The 16,227-nt window shown below is 36.7% G+C and overlaps 1 protein-coding gene across 8 annotated transcripts in view; it reads left to right on the forward strand.

Moving 5' to 3' along the window:
- Positions 1-16,227, forward strand: part of MKLN1 (muskelin 1) — a 391,857-nt gene that overhangs the window by 236,977 nt on the left and 138,653 nt on the right. For all 8 annotated transcript variants that reach the window (XM_024990572.2, XM_024990571.2, XM_059885486.1 and 5 more), the window contains 1 exon segment: positions 15,664-15,806. In XM_024990572.2, coding sequence (XP_024846340.1) covers positions 15,664-15,806 — 143 coding nt within the window.

Raw genomic sequence — 16,227 nt, forward strand, 5'->3', positions numbered from 1 at the left:
CTGTTTCCCATGAAGTGATGGGACCGGATGCCATGATCTTAGTTTTCTGAATGTTGAGCTTTAAGCCAACTTTTTCAGTTTCCTCTTTCACTTTCATCAAGAGGCTCTTTAGTTCTTCTTCACTTTCTGCCATAAGGGTGGGGTCATCTGCATAGCTGAGGTTATTGATATTTCTCCCGGCAATGTTGATTCTAGCTTGTGCTTCTTCCAGCCCAGTGTTTCTCATGATGTAGTCTGCATAGAAGTTAAATAAGTGGGGTGACAATATACAGCCTTGACGTACTCCTTTTCCTATTTGGAACCAGTCTGTTGTTCCATGTCCAGTTCTAACAGGTGCTTCCTGACCTGCATATAAGTTTCTCAAGAGGCAGGTCAGGTGGTCTGGCTTTGACTTTATGTAAATATAATAGAACTTGAATCCATTTATACATTTTCTGTGGCTTTTTGTTTGTTTGTTAAAGATTATGACATTAATGTTGCCGAGTATAATTGTAGTTTGTTAGTTTTGACTGACCTTCCCCAGTGGTGCTACTGGTAAAGAACCTGCCTGCCAAAGCAGGAGACATAGGAGACATGGGTTCGATTTCTGGGTTGGGAAGATCCTCTGGAAGAGGGCATGGCAACCCACTCCAGTATTTCTGCCTGGAGAATCCCATGGACAGGGGGACCTGATGGGCTATAGTCCATAGGTTGCAAGGAGTCAAGACACAATCGAAGTGACTTAGCACACACAGTTTGAACTGTTTGGTATTCTAGTATATCAGTATGCAAAAATATATTTATCCATTTTTCAATTTGGTAGGCTTTTGAGTTTTTATTGTTTTTGCTCTTAGGAACAGAGTAATATGAACATTCTTGTATGATTTTTCCTCATACACACATACAAGAGTTTCTTTAGGGTATATACCTTGGCATACAGTTGCTGGATCATAGAGGATATGTGTATTTAAGTTCTATCTGGTAATAGAAAAGTTTTTAGAAAATGGCTCTATAATTTGTACTCTGATTGGCAGTGTATGAAAGTTGTTACGTCTTGTACTCTCCCCATCATTTCTATGACTGATTTTTAGATTTTGCCAGACTGGTGGATTGTTCATTGTAACTCAGAGTTAGGTTTCTGTGAGCCTCTTATTACTCTTGGTTACTGGATTTTTATCAGTCAGTCCATACATAATGTTGCTTTATATGCATTTCTGTTTAAAGTCATCTCACTTTGTGTATATGGTTTATTCATTTCATTGAACTCACAGCCAATAGCACTATAACTCTTGCCCGAATAAAGCTTATCTGACAAAGATATTTTCTCTATAAGGCACATCACTGCCTTCTTGTATTTAAAAACACCAGACAGCACTTCAGCACTACACTTGGGGACCATTTTAACAGTGAAACACCAACAGCACACACAAAAATATTTTAAAATGTGGCACTAAATAGACCATGAAAAAGACACTTGTATGAGAGCAAGTGTGTAGGGTCCTTTGTTTGACCTTAGCTCAGAGAGTGTGCATGCATGCTGGTCAGTCAATATGTATCCAGCTCTTTGCAACCCCATAGACTAGCCCACCCGGCTTGTCTGTCCATGGGATTGCATATGGCAACTTAAATTTTTTGCTGCTCTGTGCATGTCCAGGAATGACTGAGAATATTGATTTGATGTTACAAATAAATTTTAAAGAGTAGATGAATTTGCAAATACCAGATCCGTGAAAAGATAGGAACAACTGTACTGTAACCAGCAATTCATTTACCATATTTTAAACAGGTCTGAGATTAGAAAGAAAGGAAAACAGGACTCTGAAAAATCAAAAACAATGTGATGAGATTTTTAGGTTCTAATAGCCTTTTCTTAAGAATCCACTTTGCATTTAATGTTATTCTGTTTGGTTCATTGTTTCTTCAGGTTTCAGCAGCTGGAAGCAGCTTTGTGCATGGGGACCATAGCTATGAAAGATAGGCACATCGACAGCAAGTTGATACCTGGCAAAGTGTCATAAAAGGGAAGATAGAATAATCTAAGTAACATAGAAAACCAACAGTATCACATTTAGGAGGTCTTGAGTGCAAGAATACTCTGCATTTCATTTACCTCTAGGATAGTGTTTACAGTAAACTTTATACAGTGATGGATATATTCTTATAATCTGCACTGCATTGTATGGCAGTTGCTAACAGCAGATAGCTGTTGAGTATTTGAAATGAGTCTAGTAGAACTAAGGAATGCAGTTTTAAATTTTACTTAATTTTAATTAGTTTAGAATACATAGCCCCAGGTGGCTAGTGGCTATGTATTAGACTGCATAGATCTAAGGCATTGCTGTTATTAGGATATACTGTTTGATATATAGTGCTTGACTTTGTCAGTAAGATACTGTAATTATGTTTAGTATGTGCAGCTTACGTGGATACAGAAGTTAATGTGTAGTTATTTAGAAAAGGATGGGAAACAAACTCAAAGCCTCTCAACTACTCCTTTTTTAACCATAAAGAGGAAGGACTATGTGTATACATGGATGCTAGGATGTATGGCATGTTTTGAGAACGGCATCTCAGAGTGAATGAACTCTAAACACTTTTCTAAAGCTTGTGTTGGGCTATGAATGGGGTAGATAAAAATAGAAATATTTTCCTTGTAATGCATGTTAAGAATTTTTTTCAGGTGGCTACTCAGTTATTGTCAGGACATGAATACTTATTGTTTGGACATAACTACTTAATAAGTAGACTGTTGATGTTTCTTTTGACCTTAGAATCTGTATCAGTCATTCAATTGCTGTGTAACAAATTACCACAGAAGTTAGCAGTTAAAAACAAACAGTATTTCACCCTGTTACTGAGGGTCAGATTTTGGCTCAGGAGAAAAAAAGAGTACTTATCTACAAGGTAATGGTTGAATACATTTTTCATGGAGTATTGTCAGCCATTTAAATACAGTGAACTGGCTTCATACCAGTTGACTTGGAGGAATTTCCTCCATAAAATGAGAAAAGCATGATGCAGAGAAACATCTGTAATAGGATCCTACTATTGTTACCTGAATAACAACTCTCCCTCCTTCAACAATGTGTATGTATGTATATGTGTATATTTTTATTTGATACAGTGAGACCAGGTAAAGATATGAAAGGATATATATCTGGTTGTTGACATTGGTTATTTAAGAGAGGAGGAGATGAGAGAGGAAAGGGAGATAGAAGAACCATTTGAAAGAGTTATTCCCATGAAAAACAACATATATGATATTCAGAGTATGTAAAGTGTCTGTATAAGTGTGTACAACAGAGTTCAACTGAATCATCAAAATGGTGGTGGTTGTATCAGAATAATGGAATTTAGGAATTTTAATTTCTTTTAAATTTTGTTCTTATGCTTTTGTCCTGATTCTCATTTTCACCTTATAATTTATATAGTAAGAAAAAAATGAAAGCCATTTCCATTGTGGAAGGGAGCAAATATTTGGTGACCTAATGAGGAAAGCATTGCTGTCAATTTTGGATCATCTGTCTGTACTGGTAGAGAGTAAAATGTAGCATGAACGAAAACCCCATACATACTTTAAGATAGTAATTTCCTCCTTCTCCCATATCAGATATGTTTTATAGAAGTTACTAATACTGCCATGGAAAACATGTCTTTCAGGGTACTGGGGAATGCCCTAGGGTTGATTAAAATGTACAGGTGGTTATATATGTCTTGATAATTGTTTTAAGAAAGATTAAATCATAGTTTTTCTACTACAACTATAAGTTCTTTATGAGGTAGTTAAAATAAAAGTATGGTATTAGGTAATATTCTTTGCCTTCTGGGCCTGGAGAGAGAAGAGTTGAAAGTTTAACAAACTGTGGGCATTCTGCTTTTGAAGGTCAAGAAACTTCAGTGATTATTTAATACAGTTGGGGTGTGTGTGTGTTATAGCTTTTGCAATATGCTCCTGTTATTCTTTCTGTTTGGTGAACCATAACAATATTATGTGAATAAGAGTTTTGTAAAGTGAGGAATAAACAGAAAATATATGTATTTCTATGTAATTTCTATCTGTGGAACCAGGGTGCCAGCAAATTTATGAAGTTTCTTTATGGTATTTTGCCCTAGTTTGTGAAAAGAACATTGTATGTGTTCAATAATACAGTTTTGTTTAATATAATTTACATATAGTGAAATGCATGAACCTTAAGTGCATAGTATTCATTTTGAAAAATGCACACATTAATTTATATGCTTATCAAGATGTCAAGCATTTTCATTACGTCAGAAAGATTCTTTCTGTCCCTTACCAGTGAATCCTTCAGTCTCCCACCCTTTACCCAGAGGCAAGAGGATTTCTTTTGCCACAGATTAGTTTTGCCTGTACTAAAATTTAATAGAAATGGAGTCAGAGCATATGCACACTCTTTTGTATATGACTTTTTATACTTCAAATTTTGAGGTGGGGGGTTGCTATCCACTTATGTGCATCAGTATTTCATTTCTTTTCATTAACAGAATACCATTTTTTTCTATGGATATACCACATTTTGTTTATCTTTTTTCCTATTTATGGATATTTGTTACATTTAAGTTTTTTGTGATTGTGAAGAAAGCTTATATAATATTCTTTTATAAGATTTTTTAAATGATACATATTTTCAATTATTTGAGATAAATGTTTGGAGGTAAAGTTGCTACATCATAAGGTAGAGAGATACAGTTGATCCTTGAACAGTGCAAAGAGGTGGCAACTTCTCTTCAGTTGAAAATTTGCATGTTAACTTCTGACTCCCCCAAAACATTACTCATAGCCTACTGTTGGTCCAAAACCTTATTGATAACATAGTCAATTAACAGGTATTTTGTGTGTTATATGTATTATTTATTAATACTGTATCTTATAATAAAGTAAGCTAGAGAAAAAATGTTATTAAGAAAATCATAAGGAATAGAAAGTACTTTTACTGTACTATGTTTATTGATATCATAAGTTTATGCTGTGTACAAGATGAATGGTCTGTCTATACCAACACCAGTATTTTCTCACATGATACAGAACTCTGTAGATGTATTACCAATACTAGAGACCAAAAATGAAAAGATAAAATGTGAAAAAGAAATTTGTATATATTTACAGGTATAACCATTCATTGATAAATGAAGAAGCAGGAAAATGATTGCTTTATGGTTCGGTTCAGTTCAGTTCAGTTGCTCAGTTGTGTCCGACTCTTTGTGACCTCATGAATCGCAGCATGCCAGGCCTCCCTGTCCATCGGGACACCTATGGCATGCACCCAAACTCACGTGCATCGAGTCGGTGATGCCATCCAGCCATCTTCTCCTCTGTCGTCCCCTTCTCCTCCTGCCTCCAGTCCCTCCCAGCATCAGGGTCTTTTCCAATGAGTCAACTCTTGGCATGAGGTGGCCAAAGTATTGGAGTTTCAGCCTCAACATCAGTCCTTCCAATGAACACCCAGGACTGATCTCCTTCAGGATGGACTGGTTGGATCTCCTTGCAGTCCAAGGGACTCTCAAGAGTCTTCTCCAACACCACAGTTTAAAAGCATCAATTCTTCTGTAGTATTGTAATTGATACAGTTTCTTCACAGTACCTTACCCTATATACTTATGATGAGGATACCATAAAATATTTATGGTATATTTTATTGCAGTCGTACTCATAATACAGTATTTAAAACATTATTAACATTGTCTCGAAAGCCTCTTACCTGTATGATAAGTCGATATGTAATTTTTCCAATTACTAATGAGAGAGGGGGCATACTGTATGATACTGTTGATATCAAATTATCAAATAATGATAATTATTTGAAAATAAAGTTGCAAAACAGTAAGAAAACTAACCTTATTAATTTTATATAAAATATTAGTCACCTTATGCCTATGTAAGGATTGGCTATCCATTTCAGTACAAGTCTTGTACAGAAGTCAGAAGTGTCCTATACAATAAATACTTAGGCAAGGATGATCACACAAAAATGGTTTCATATAGTTCTTGCTGGACAGTTACTAAATGTTCACACAATGATACACACATACACAGCAGAGAGGTTTATCAGTTGTATGGCATGATGATTACTTACTGCTCATTAAGTGGACATGGGTCATCATAAAGTTCTTGGTTCTTGTCATCTTCATGTTGAGTAGGCTGAGGAGGAGGAGGAAGATGAGGGGTTGGTGTTACTGTCTCAGGAGTGGCCTCAGTGGAAGACGGAGAGGAGTTGCCAGGAGAGGCAGGCACACTTGGTGTAACTGTGCATGAATACCTGGTAACTTCTGACTTTTTTGCTTTTTCATTACTGTAGAAATGTTTTTATACAGTAGCAATCCTTCTTCCATTGTTTGCTTTAGTTTTAGTGCCCCTGTCATGAAAGAGTCCATGCTGTAAAAGAAGTCAAAAGCAGTCTTGAATAATTGGAACCCTTCTTTCTGTCAGATCGTCTATTGTCAGTTTGTTTTCTGGCACAGCTTCTTCTGGTGTTTTCTTCCTCATCGTCTGGCTCTAGTTTGGAAACACTTATCTCCATCAAGTTATCTTCTTTTAATTCCTCTGGTTTGATGTCTGTTAGCTCTTGAATTTCTCTAAGGTCTGTATTTTGAAACCCTTCATCCCTCACCTTTTTTTTGATATCAACTCTCTTTCAAGATTTCCTTGATTGGCTCTGTTATAAATCCTGTGACATCATATGTGAAATCTGGACACAGTTTTCACCAGCAGGCATTTATTGTTTTGGGCTTAAAGTCTTTCACAGCTTTTTCTACAATAACCATGGCATCTTCAGTGGTGAAATTCTTCCAGATGTCCATGATGTTCTATCAGGGTTTTCTTCCATAGCATTGACAATCTTTCCCGTGGAGTATGAGCCTTAAAGATCTTTATGACTCCTGATCTAGAGGCTGAATTAGAGACACTGTATTTAGGGGCAAAGAGTCGGACACGACTGAGCGACTGAACTGAACTGAACTGAGACCACTTTGATGGAGAAGGCAATGGCAACCCACTCCAGTACTCTTGCCTGGAAAATCCCACGGGCATAGGAGCCTGGTAGGCTGCAGTCCATGGGGTTGCACAGAATCGGACACGACTGAAGTGACTTAGCAGCAGCAGCAGCAGACCACTTTGACACCTTTGATGTTGCAGTCACAGAGTTCTGGGTAGCCGGGGGTATTGTCCAATATGAAAGGAACTTTAAAAGGTAGTTTCTTACTGGCAGAACAGTTCCTGTATCAAGGACAAAGCATCAGTGGAGCCAATCCAGAAAAAGGGTTTTTACCCAAGCCTTTTTATTGTACAACCAAAAGACTGGCAGCTAGTGTTTATCTTTTCCCTTCAAGGCTTGGGGTTAGCAGCATTATAGATAAAGACAGTCCTGATCATAATCCCGACTGCATTTACACAAAACAGTAGAGTTAGCTTACCCTTCCTGCTTGCAGGGCCACTAAAGATGGACAGGTCATAGTGAAGAGTTGTGACAAAATGCAGTCCACTGGAGGAGGATGACAACCCACTCCAGTATTCTATTGCGAGAACCCCATGAACAGTATGAAAAGGCAAAAAATATGACACGAAGATAAGGCCTGCAGGTTGGAGGTGTTCCATATGCTACTGGGGAAGAGTAGAGGGCGATTACTAATAGCTCCAGAAAGAATGAAGTGGCTGGACCAAAGCGGAAATGACGCTCAGTTGTGGATTAGCCTTCATAGTCAACAAAAGAGTCTGAAATGCTGTACCTGAGTGCAATCTCAAAAACAACAGAATGGTTTGTTTCTAAGACAAATCATTCAGCATCACAGTAATCCAAGTCTGTGCCCCAACCACTAATGCCAAAGAAGCTGAAGTTGACTGGATCTTTGAAGACCTATAAGACCTTCTAGAACTAATACACACACGAAAAGATGTCCTTTTCATCATAGAGGATTAGAATGCAAAAGTAGGAAGTCAGGAGATACCCAGAATAACAGGGAAGTTTGATCTTAGAATACAAAGTGAAGGAGGGCAAAGGCTAACCAACTTTTATCAAGAGAACATTCTGGTCATAGTAAACATGCTTTTCCAACAACCCTAGAAACCTCTCTACATGTGGACATCACCAGATGGTTAATACCGAAGTCAGATTGATTATTTTCTTTGCAGCCACAGGTGGAGAAGCTCTATACAGTCCACAAAAACAAGACCTGGAACTGACTGTGGCTCAGATCATGAGCTCCTTATTGCAAAACTCAGGCTTTAAATTGAAGAAAATAGAGACAACCACTAGACCATTCAGTTACAACCTAAAGCAAATTCCTTATGACTATATGGTAGAGGTGACAAGTAGGTTCAAGGGGTTAGGTCTGGTAGACAGAGTGCCTGAAGAACTGTGGATGAAGGTTCATAATATTGTACAAGAAGCAGTGACCAAAACTACCCCAAAGAAAAAGAAGTGGTTGTGTGACGAGACTTTACAAATAACTAAGGAAAGAAGTGTCTAAAACAACAGTCCCCTTCTGTCGACAGAGGATGAGTGGGGATGACAGAAGGGGACTGTTATTTTCAGTTCAGTTCAGTTCAACCGCTAGGTCATGTCCAACTCTTTGCAACCCCATGGACTGCAGCACACCAGGCCTCCCTGTCCATCATCAACTCCTGGAGCTTACTCATTCTAATGTCCATTGAGTCGATGATGCTATCCAACCATCTCATCCTCTGTCTTCCCCTTCTCCTCCTGCCTTCAATCTTTCCCAGCATCAGGGTCTTTTCCAGTGAGTCAGTTCTTTGCATCAGGTGGCCAAAGTATTGGAGTTTCAGCCTCAACATCAGTCCTTCCAATGAATATTCAGGGTTGATTTCCTTTAGGATTAACTGGTTGGATCTCCCTGCTGTCCAAGGGACTCTCAAGAGTCTTCTCCAACACCACAATTTTTCGGCACTCAGCTTTCTTTATAGTCCAACTCTCACATCCATACACGTCTACTGGAAAAACCATAGCTTTGACTAGACAGACCTTTATTGGCAAAGTAATGTCTTTGCTTTTTAATATGCTGTCTATGTTGATCATAATTTTTCTCCCAAGGAGTAAGCATCTTTTAATTTCATGGCTGCAGTTACCATCTGCAGTGATTTTTTTGACCCCCCAAAAATAAAGTCTGTCATTTTCCCACTGTTTCTCCATCTGTTTGCCATGAAGTGATGGGACTTCATGAAGTGACTGTTGTTTTAGACACTGATTTATTACACTGAGATTTACACAGATATATAATCTTGGACTTTTCTAGTGTCATTTCCATGCTGCCTATTTCTTTGTCAGTCCTTCCCATCAGAGTAAATGATATTTCAATTACCCTGTTATTCAGGTCAGAAACTAAATCACCACTGTTGCTACTTTCTCCCCTCCCTATACTTTGGCCACCTGATTCGAAGAACTAACTCATTTAAAAAGACCCTGATGCTAAGAAAGATTGAGGGTAGGAGGAGAAGGGGGCGTCAGAGAATGAGATGGTTGGCTGGCATCACTGACTCAATGGACATGAATTTGAGCAAACTCCGGGAGATAGTGAAGGACAGGGAAGCCTGGCATGTGGCAGTCCATATGGTGGCGTAGAGTAGGACAGGACTGAGCAACTGAGCAATCCATCCCTATATCCAGCTATTACTTAATCCCTTTCATTCTTGCTCCGAAATATATGTCAAAACTGTCTAATCCTCTCTGTCTCCACACTGCCTGAGTTTAAATCTCCTTCATCTCTTCTTTTGTTGGAATTATTATAACTGTATGCAATTCATTGGCCATTTCCTCTGATCCATTTTCTACCAGATACACTGTGTGTGATGTTAATCATATCTTCGCTTTCCATTGTGCTTAATAGATTCTATGGCATTTATGATGTATGATATGGTAACTTCTCTTGGGTCTCAACATATACCATTCTCGACCTTGCTTACTAGGCTCCAATCATGCTGGCCTTTTAACAGTTTCCAGAACTCATTTTTCATAAGCCTTTTTGCCTGACTGGCTCTGTGTGGTAGGTGATTAGTGCTCCCCACTACCCTCGTGGTGGGGGGCGGGCGGGGGGGAGATATGTGCAACCTCAGAATGTAACCTTATTTCAAATAAAGGTTTTAGCAGATGTAATTAAGATAAGGGTCTCAAAGTGAGATCATCCTGGATTAGGTTGAGCCCTAAATCAAATGACAAGTGTTTTTATTAGACACAGAAAAGGAGAAAACAGAGGGACACAAGGAAGAAGGTCATGTGACAGTTGGAGACAGAGGTTGGAATTATGCTGCCACAAGCAAAGAACACCAGGAGCCACTAGATACTGGTAGAGGCAAAGGAGGATCTGCTCTTAGAGCCTTCGGAGGGAACATTGTCTTGCTAACATCTAGAGTTCAGACTGCTGGCCTTCAGAACTGTGAGAGAATACATTTCTGTTGTTTTAAACCACCAGGTTTGTGGTAATATGTTATGGCAGCCTGAGGACACTACGCTGTCTCATCCTTTAAGGCTCAGCTCCTGGGAGATACTTTAGATGACAGACCTATCTAAAGCTAAAGTAGTCTCCTTTTTTATCATCTTTATTTCTTATAAATTGTTAATATTCATATGATTTAAAATGATTTTATATATATATATTTTTATTTTTTATATTGAAAAATCACTATGGGCTGAAATTGTGAGCAGTTTTGAACATTAAATTTTTTTTTATTGTTTGCTTAATTCTATGCCTAAGTTAAGAATCATGTAATAGATAGTTCTTTGATCCTTTATGAACCTAAGTTGCTTTGATAAAGAGATTGTGAGTCATTATGTTTTGTTTTAAAATTAATTTATTAATATATAATTTAAAGGTTGGTAACAGATTGTAAAATAGTTTTTCTCAAATGTTCATTCTCTATTTTTTTTTTTTTACAGTTTCTGATACTAAATCTACAGCAGTTATTTCTTTAAATTAAAAGTAACAAATCTATTTAACTATGGGATAACACTGTTTAATAGTAACATATTCATCATTGAGGCCAAGAGTTTGAAAAATGAAGTTATAAAATTTATTAATAATGTGGTTAAACACTAAAATTTTTACCTGTAATGTATTTGTCAGATCAGTGTGCTTTACTTCAGTTAGAGAATTTGCATTTTACTTATATAATTTTTAATAACAAAATCCTATTTGGTATAAATAAAATTATATATAGACAAATGCTTTCTATTGTATTTAGAACTGTTGTATATGGGGTGATGGATAGTATACAATAGATTATATTAATGTAAAGATCTGTTTTTACTACCTGACTAACCAATTGTCAGGGAAAACTGACTTCTAAACTTGAGAATTTAAAGAATGACCAAAGAGAGAAAGAAGGGGAAAAGGATGGGAGGAAGTGGAATTTCATGAGAAAGATAGAAATATGAATACTTTCGTACCTGGCTATGTAGTCTGTTCTCCAATATACAGCTGTATTCTTAAGAAACTCAATTAACCAAAAATCATGTTACCACACCTATTAATTTGATATGGATGAGAAGGATAATGATTTAAGACTAGCAAGCTCAATTTTCCTATGGCAATTTCTATAATCTTAATGGCTCCCTAGAATATAAACATTATATAAGCCTAAGCATTTGTGATTGTATAATGGTTAAATAAAGGTTCGACTGTGGGGTTAGTCAATCAGTAGGAATGCTTTTAGCATCAAATAACAGAAGGTCCTATAACAGTGGGTTAATAAAACAAATGAGTTTCTTCCCTATCACCATCCCTATCTGTTCCTGCCAGCACAAGAAAACTAGAGTTAGGCAGCTGCTGATGAAAGTTGAGTGTCCCACAGATGACTGTTAGTAGATCTTTTCTTACTTGTTGCAGGGGGGTGGGGGGTCCAGTTCAGATGGTAAAGAAGTAACATTTGTTTCGAAAAGCAAAACTTATTCCACAGCTTCTACTTATATCTCATTGACCAGAATTTTGCCATGTATGTATTTTTGCCTGGAAGGTGGCTAGGAAGAATTGGATTGAGAATGGAAATTGGGTCAGCCAACCAGCAGTCTGACTGATTAAAAAAAATTTTTTTTAATGGCATCCCTGGTGGCTCAGATGGTAAAGCCTCTGCCTGCAATGCGGGAGACCCAGGTTCGATCCCAGGGTTGGGAAGATCCCCTGGAGAAGGAAATGGCAACCAACTCCAGTACTCTTGCCTGGAAAATTCCATGGACGGAGGAGCTGGTAGGCTACAGTCCATGGGGTCACAAAGAGTCGGACACGACTGAGCGACTTCACTTTTTTTCACTACAGTTGGTTTACAGCGTTGTGTTAGTTTCATGTGTATAGCACAGTGATTTGGTTTACACATTTATATTTAATTCTTTTTCAGGTTCTTTTCCCTTATAGGTTATTATAAAGTGTAGAATTTAGTTCCCTGTGCTATACAGTAGATCCTTGTTGTTTGTATATTTTATATGTAGTAGTGTGTGTCTGCAAATCCCAGACTCCTAATTTATCTCTCCCCATTATTTCTTCTTTGGTAACCATAAGTTTGTTTTCTGTGTATGTGGATCTATTTCTGTTTTGTAAATAAGTTCATTTGAATTATTGTTTAAAGATTCCCCATGTAAGGGATATCATATGATATTTGTATTTCTCTGGCTTACTTATTATGATAATTTTCTAGGTCTATCCATGTTGATGGAAATGGCATTATTTCATTATTTATTATGGATATGTATTTCATTATCCATTCTTTGGATATTTCGTTATCCATTCTTTATCCACCCAATTGCCAGTGGACATTTAGGTTGCTTCCATGTCTTGGCTGTTTGTAAAGTGTGCTGCTGTGAACATTGAAGTGCATGTGTTTTTTCAAATTATAGTTTTCTACAGATGTGTGCCTAGGAGAGAAATTTCTAAATCATATGGTAATTCTATTTTTAGTTTTTGAAGGAACCTTCATAGTGTTCTCCATAGTGGTTGTACCCATTTACATTCCCACCACCATCATAGGAGGGCTCCTTTTTCTCCACACCCTCCCCAATAGACAGTAGACTTTTTGATGTTGATCATTCTGACTAGTGTGAGTGATACCTCATTATAGTTTTGATGTGCATTTCTCTAATAATTAGCAGTGTTGAGCATTTTTTCATGTGTTTGTTGGCCTTCTGTATGTCTTCTTTGGACAAATGTCTGTTTAAATCTTCTGCCCATTTTTTGTTTGGGTTGTTTGGTTTTTTGATATTGAGCTATGTGAACTGTTTATATATTTTGAAAATTAATCCCTTTTTAGTTGCATCGCTGTAAATATTTTCTCCTATTCTGTGGGTTGTCTTTTTGTTTTTGTTGGTAGTTTCCTTTGCTGTGCAGAGCTTTTAAGTTTAATTAGGTCCCATTTGTTTATTTTTGTTTTTATTTCCAGTACTTCAGGAGACAGATCCAAAGAGATAACTGCTGTGATTTATGTCAAAGAGTGTTCTGTGTTTTACTCTAGAAGTTTTATAGTATTTGGACTAACATTTTGATCTTTAATCCATTTTGAGTTTATTTTTGTGTATGATGTTAGAGAATGTTCTGATTTTGTCCTTTTGCATGTAGCTAATTGTCCTGTTTTCCCAGCACGATTTACTGAAAAGCTGTCTTTTTTCCATTGTATATTCTTGCCTCCTTTGCAGATAGACTGATTTTTAATCTAAACTCTATTTTTTAACTGTGTAACAATGACAAGTTACTTAGCCTTTCTAAGCCAAAATTTTTTTATCCTTAAAATGAGGATGAAGAGGATGATTATTGTTCTTAAAATACTACTCCTGTTCCTCCTGCTCCTATTAAAATGAGGTAAGTGAAAGTGTTAGTCGCTCAGTCATGTCCGACTCTTTGTGACCCCATGGACTGTATCCCGCTAGGCTCCTCTGTCCATGAAATTCTCCAGGCAACGATACCGAGTGAGTAACCATTCCCTTCTCCAGGGCATTTTTCTGACCCAGGGATCGAACCCAGGTTGCTTCCCTTGTGGCTTAGCTGGTAAAGAATCCACCTGCAATGTGGGAGACCTGGGTTCAATCCCTGGGTTGGGAAGATCACCTGGAGAAGGAAAAGGCTACCCACTCCAGTATTCTGGCCTGGAGAGTTCCATGAACTGTATATGTATAGTCCATGAGGTCACAAAGAGGCAGACACGACTGAGCAACTTTCACTTTCACTTCTGAATTGCAGACAGATACTTTATGTCTGAGCCACCGAGCTTTACTGTCTTTTCTCACCAAAATGAGACAAAATACATAAAAATCTGAGTAATCTGTAAGTTAAGGGAATTAATACTCACGAGATATTATTTCTGATTATATCATCATCTTTCATGTTACCACCAACTTCATTCTTTTATTTTATTGAGGTAAAAGTCACATAACAAAATTAACCACTTTTAAGTGTTCAAATACACAGTGTTGTACAACTGTCATTTCTACTTAGTTTTTTTCATTACCTTCTAAGAAAACCTGGTACCAGTTAAGCATTCTCTCCTTTCCCTGTAACCCAGCTCCCGGTGACTAATGATGCTGAACATCTTTACATGTACCTGCTGGCCATTTGTTTATCTTCTTTGAACAAAGGGCTATCGAGGTCCTTTGCCCATTTTAAAATTAGGTTGTCTTTCTTTTTGTCATCGAGTTGTACAAATTCCTTATATATTCTCAATACTATGCCCTCATCAGATAAGTATCTGAAAGTATTTTCTCCCATTCTGTAGGTTGTCTTTTTACTTTTTTGGTAGTGCCATTTGATGCACAAAACTTTAATTTTGATAAAGACCAGTTTATTTTATATTCTGTTGCTAGCACTTTTGGAGTCATATCTCAGAATTCCATTGCCAAACCAGAGTCATAAAGATATACCCCTATTTTTGTCTAAGAGTTTTATAGTTTTATCTCTTACTTTTATGCCTTATATTTGATTGTAAAGGATCAAGTTTGAATCATTTTGGTTACATTTTGAGTTAATTTTTGTGTTTGGTACAAAGTAAGACCATCCACTTAATTCTATTCTCCTTTATCATGAGTATTACCCATTATTACAAAGCATGAAGCCACTGCAACATAACAACTGAGTTGTCTAAATAGCTTTCCTCCCATGTATTTGATTATTAGTAATTTCCTTCTTAATTTTTATAATTGAAAACAGTCTGCATAACGTAAAATAGTTCCCTAAGTAACTGATCCCATTTTATTCTGTGTATAGTTAGAAAACTTGAGCTGCATCAGACATGTCTATGGTAGGTCTGAGTTTTTTCATTTATAAAATCGGCAGGGGTGACTGGTAAATCTTTTTTCTAGATTAAAATTTTATCACTGATTTTGAACATTGAATTTATTAGTGAAGTGTAGTCATTGAGAATATGTAATTGTTACTTTTGTATTCTAATTTGTTTGATTATTCATAGCCTATTTTATTAAATGCTATTCCTTGATTAGAAGTTATCTCACTAGTCCATTTTTCCCCTCCTTCATCTACATTGTTCAAAATAATGTAGTTTCCTGGGTGAAAGTGGTGATGTTATGGTAGCCTGATATCCTTTCACATTAAAAAAAAAAAATCTATTGGTGTAGGATGGACAGGATGAACCTTATTCAGTCAGTTGTCCAAGATTTTAATTATTCAAATTGTCTAACCATTTGTTTTGAGTGGAGGAGGATATAATTTGGTTGTTCCTTTTTGTAGTACTTGATTCTGAAGCTTGAAAGGCCTGCTATAGTCCAGAATATCACATTTGGAAAATATGAGAAAACTCATGTCTGCAATTTGAAGAAATTTAAAGTCTTTGGTGGAATGAATGAAGAAAACATGACAGAGCTGTTGTCCAGGTGGGTTATGATTATGGGGAGGAAAGAGCTGTCTTCTCAATCTAGTCTTAGTTTAGTCTCTTTGTAGCTAAATCTTCATGCCTTGATATTTCTTACAAGGGAGAAAAGAATACTTCTACTATTTTATTTCTAGTGCCTTATTTTAATATTGTGGCTTGAGTCAACTTTTTTCCACCGAGATACTAATTAATATTGTTACCAAAGCAGAAAGAATAAAATTGGGGTTATTTTTCTACTTCTTATTCTTCAGTCTTATTTTTAAAATGCTAATGACTTCAGATATACTTTTGAGCTATAATTGATATCTTTGCTGTAATCCTTGCTATAAAAATATATAATCTGTTGAAAACATTAAGATTGATTGTCCTGAGAGCTTAGTATAAATTGGAGACTAAACAGAGTAAAATTATGGGATTGCACC

This window comes from Bos taurus, chromosome 4 (assembly GCF_002263795.3).
Source record: "Bos taurus isolate L1 Dominette 01449 registration number 42190680 breed Hereford chromosome 4, ARS-UCD2.0, whole genome shotgun sequence".
Taxonomy (NCBI): Eukaryota; Metazoa; Chordata; class Mammalia; order Artiodactyla; family Bovidae; genus Bos; species Bos taurus.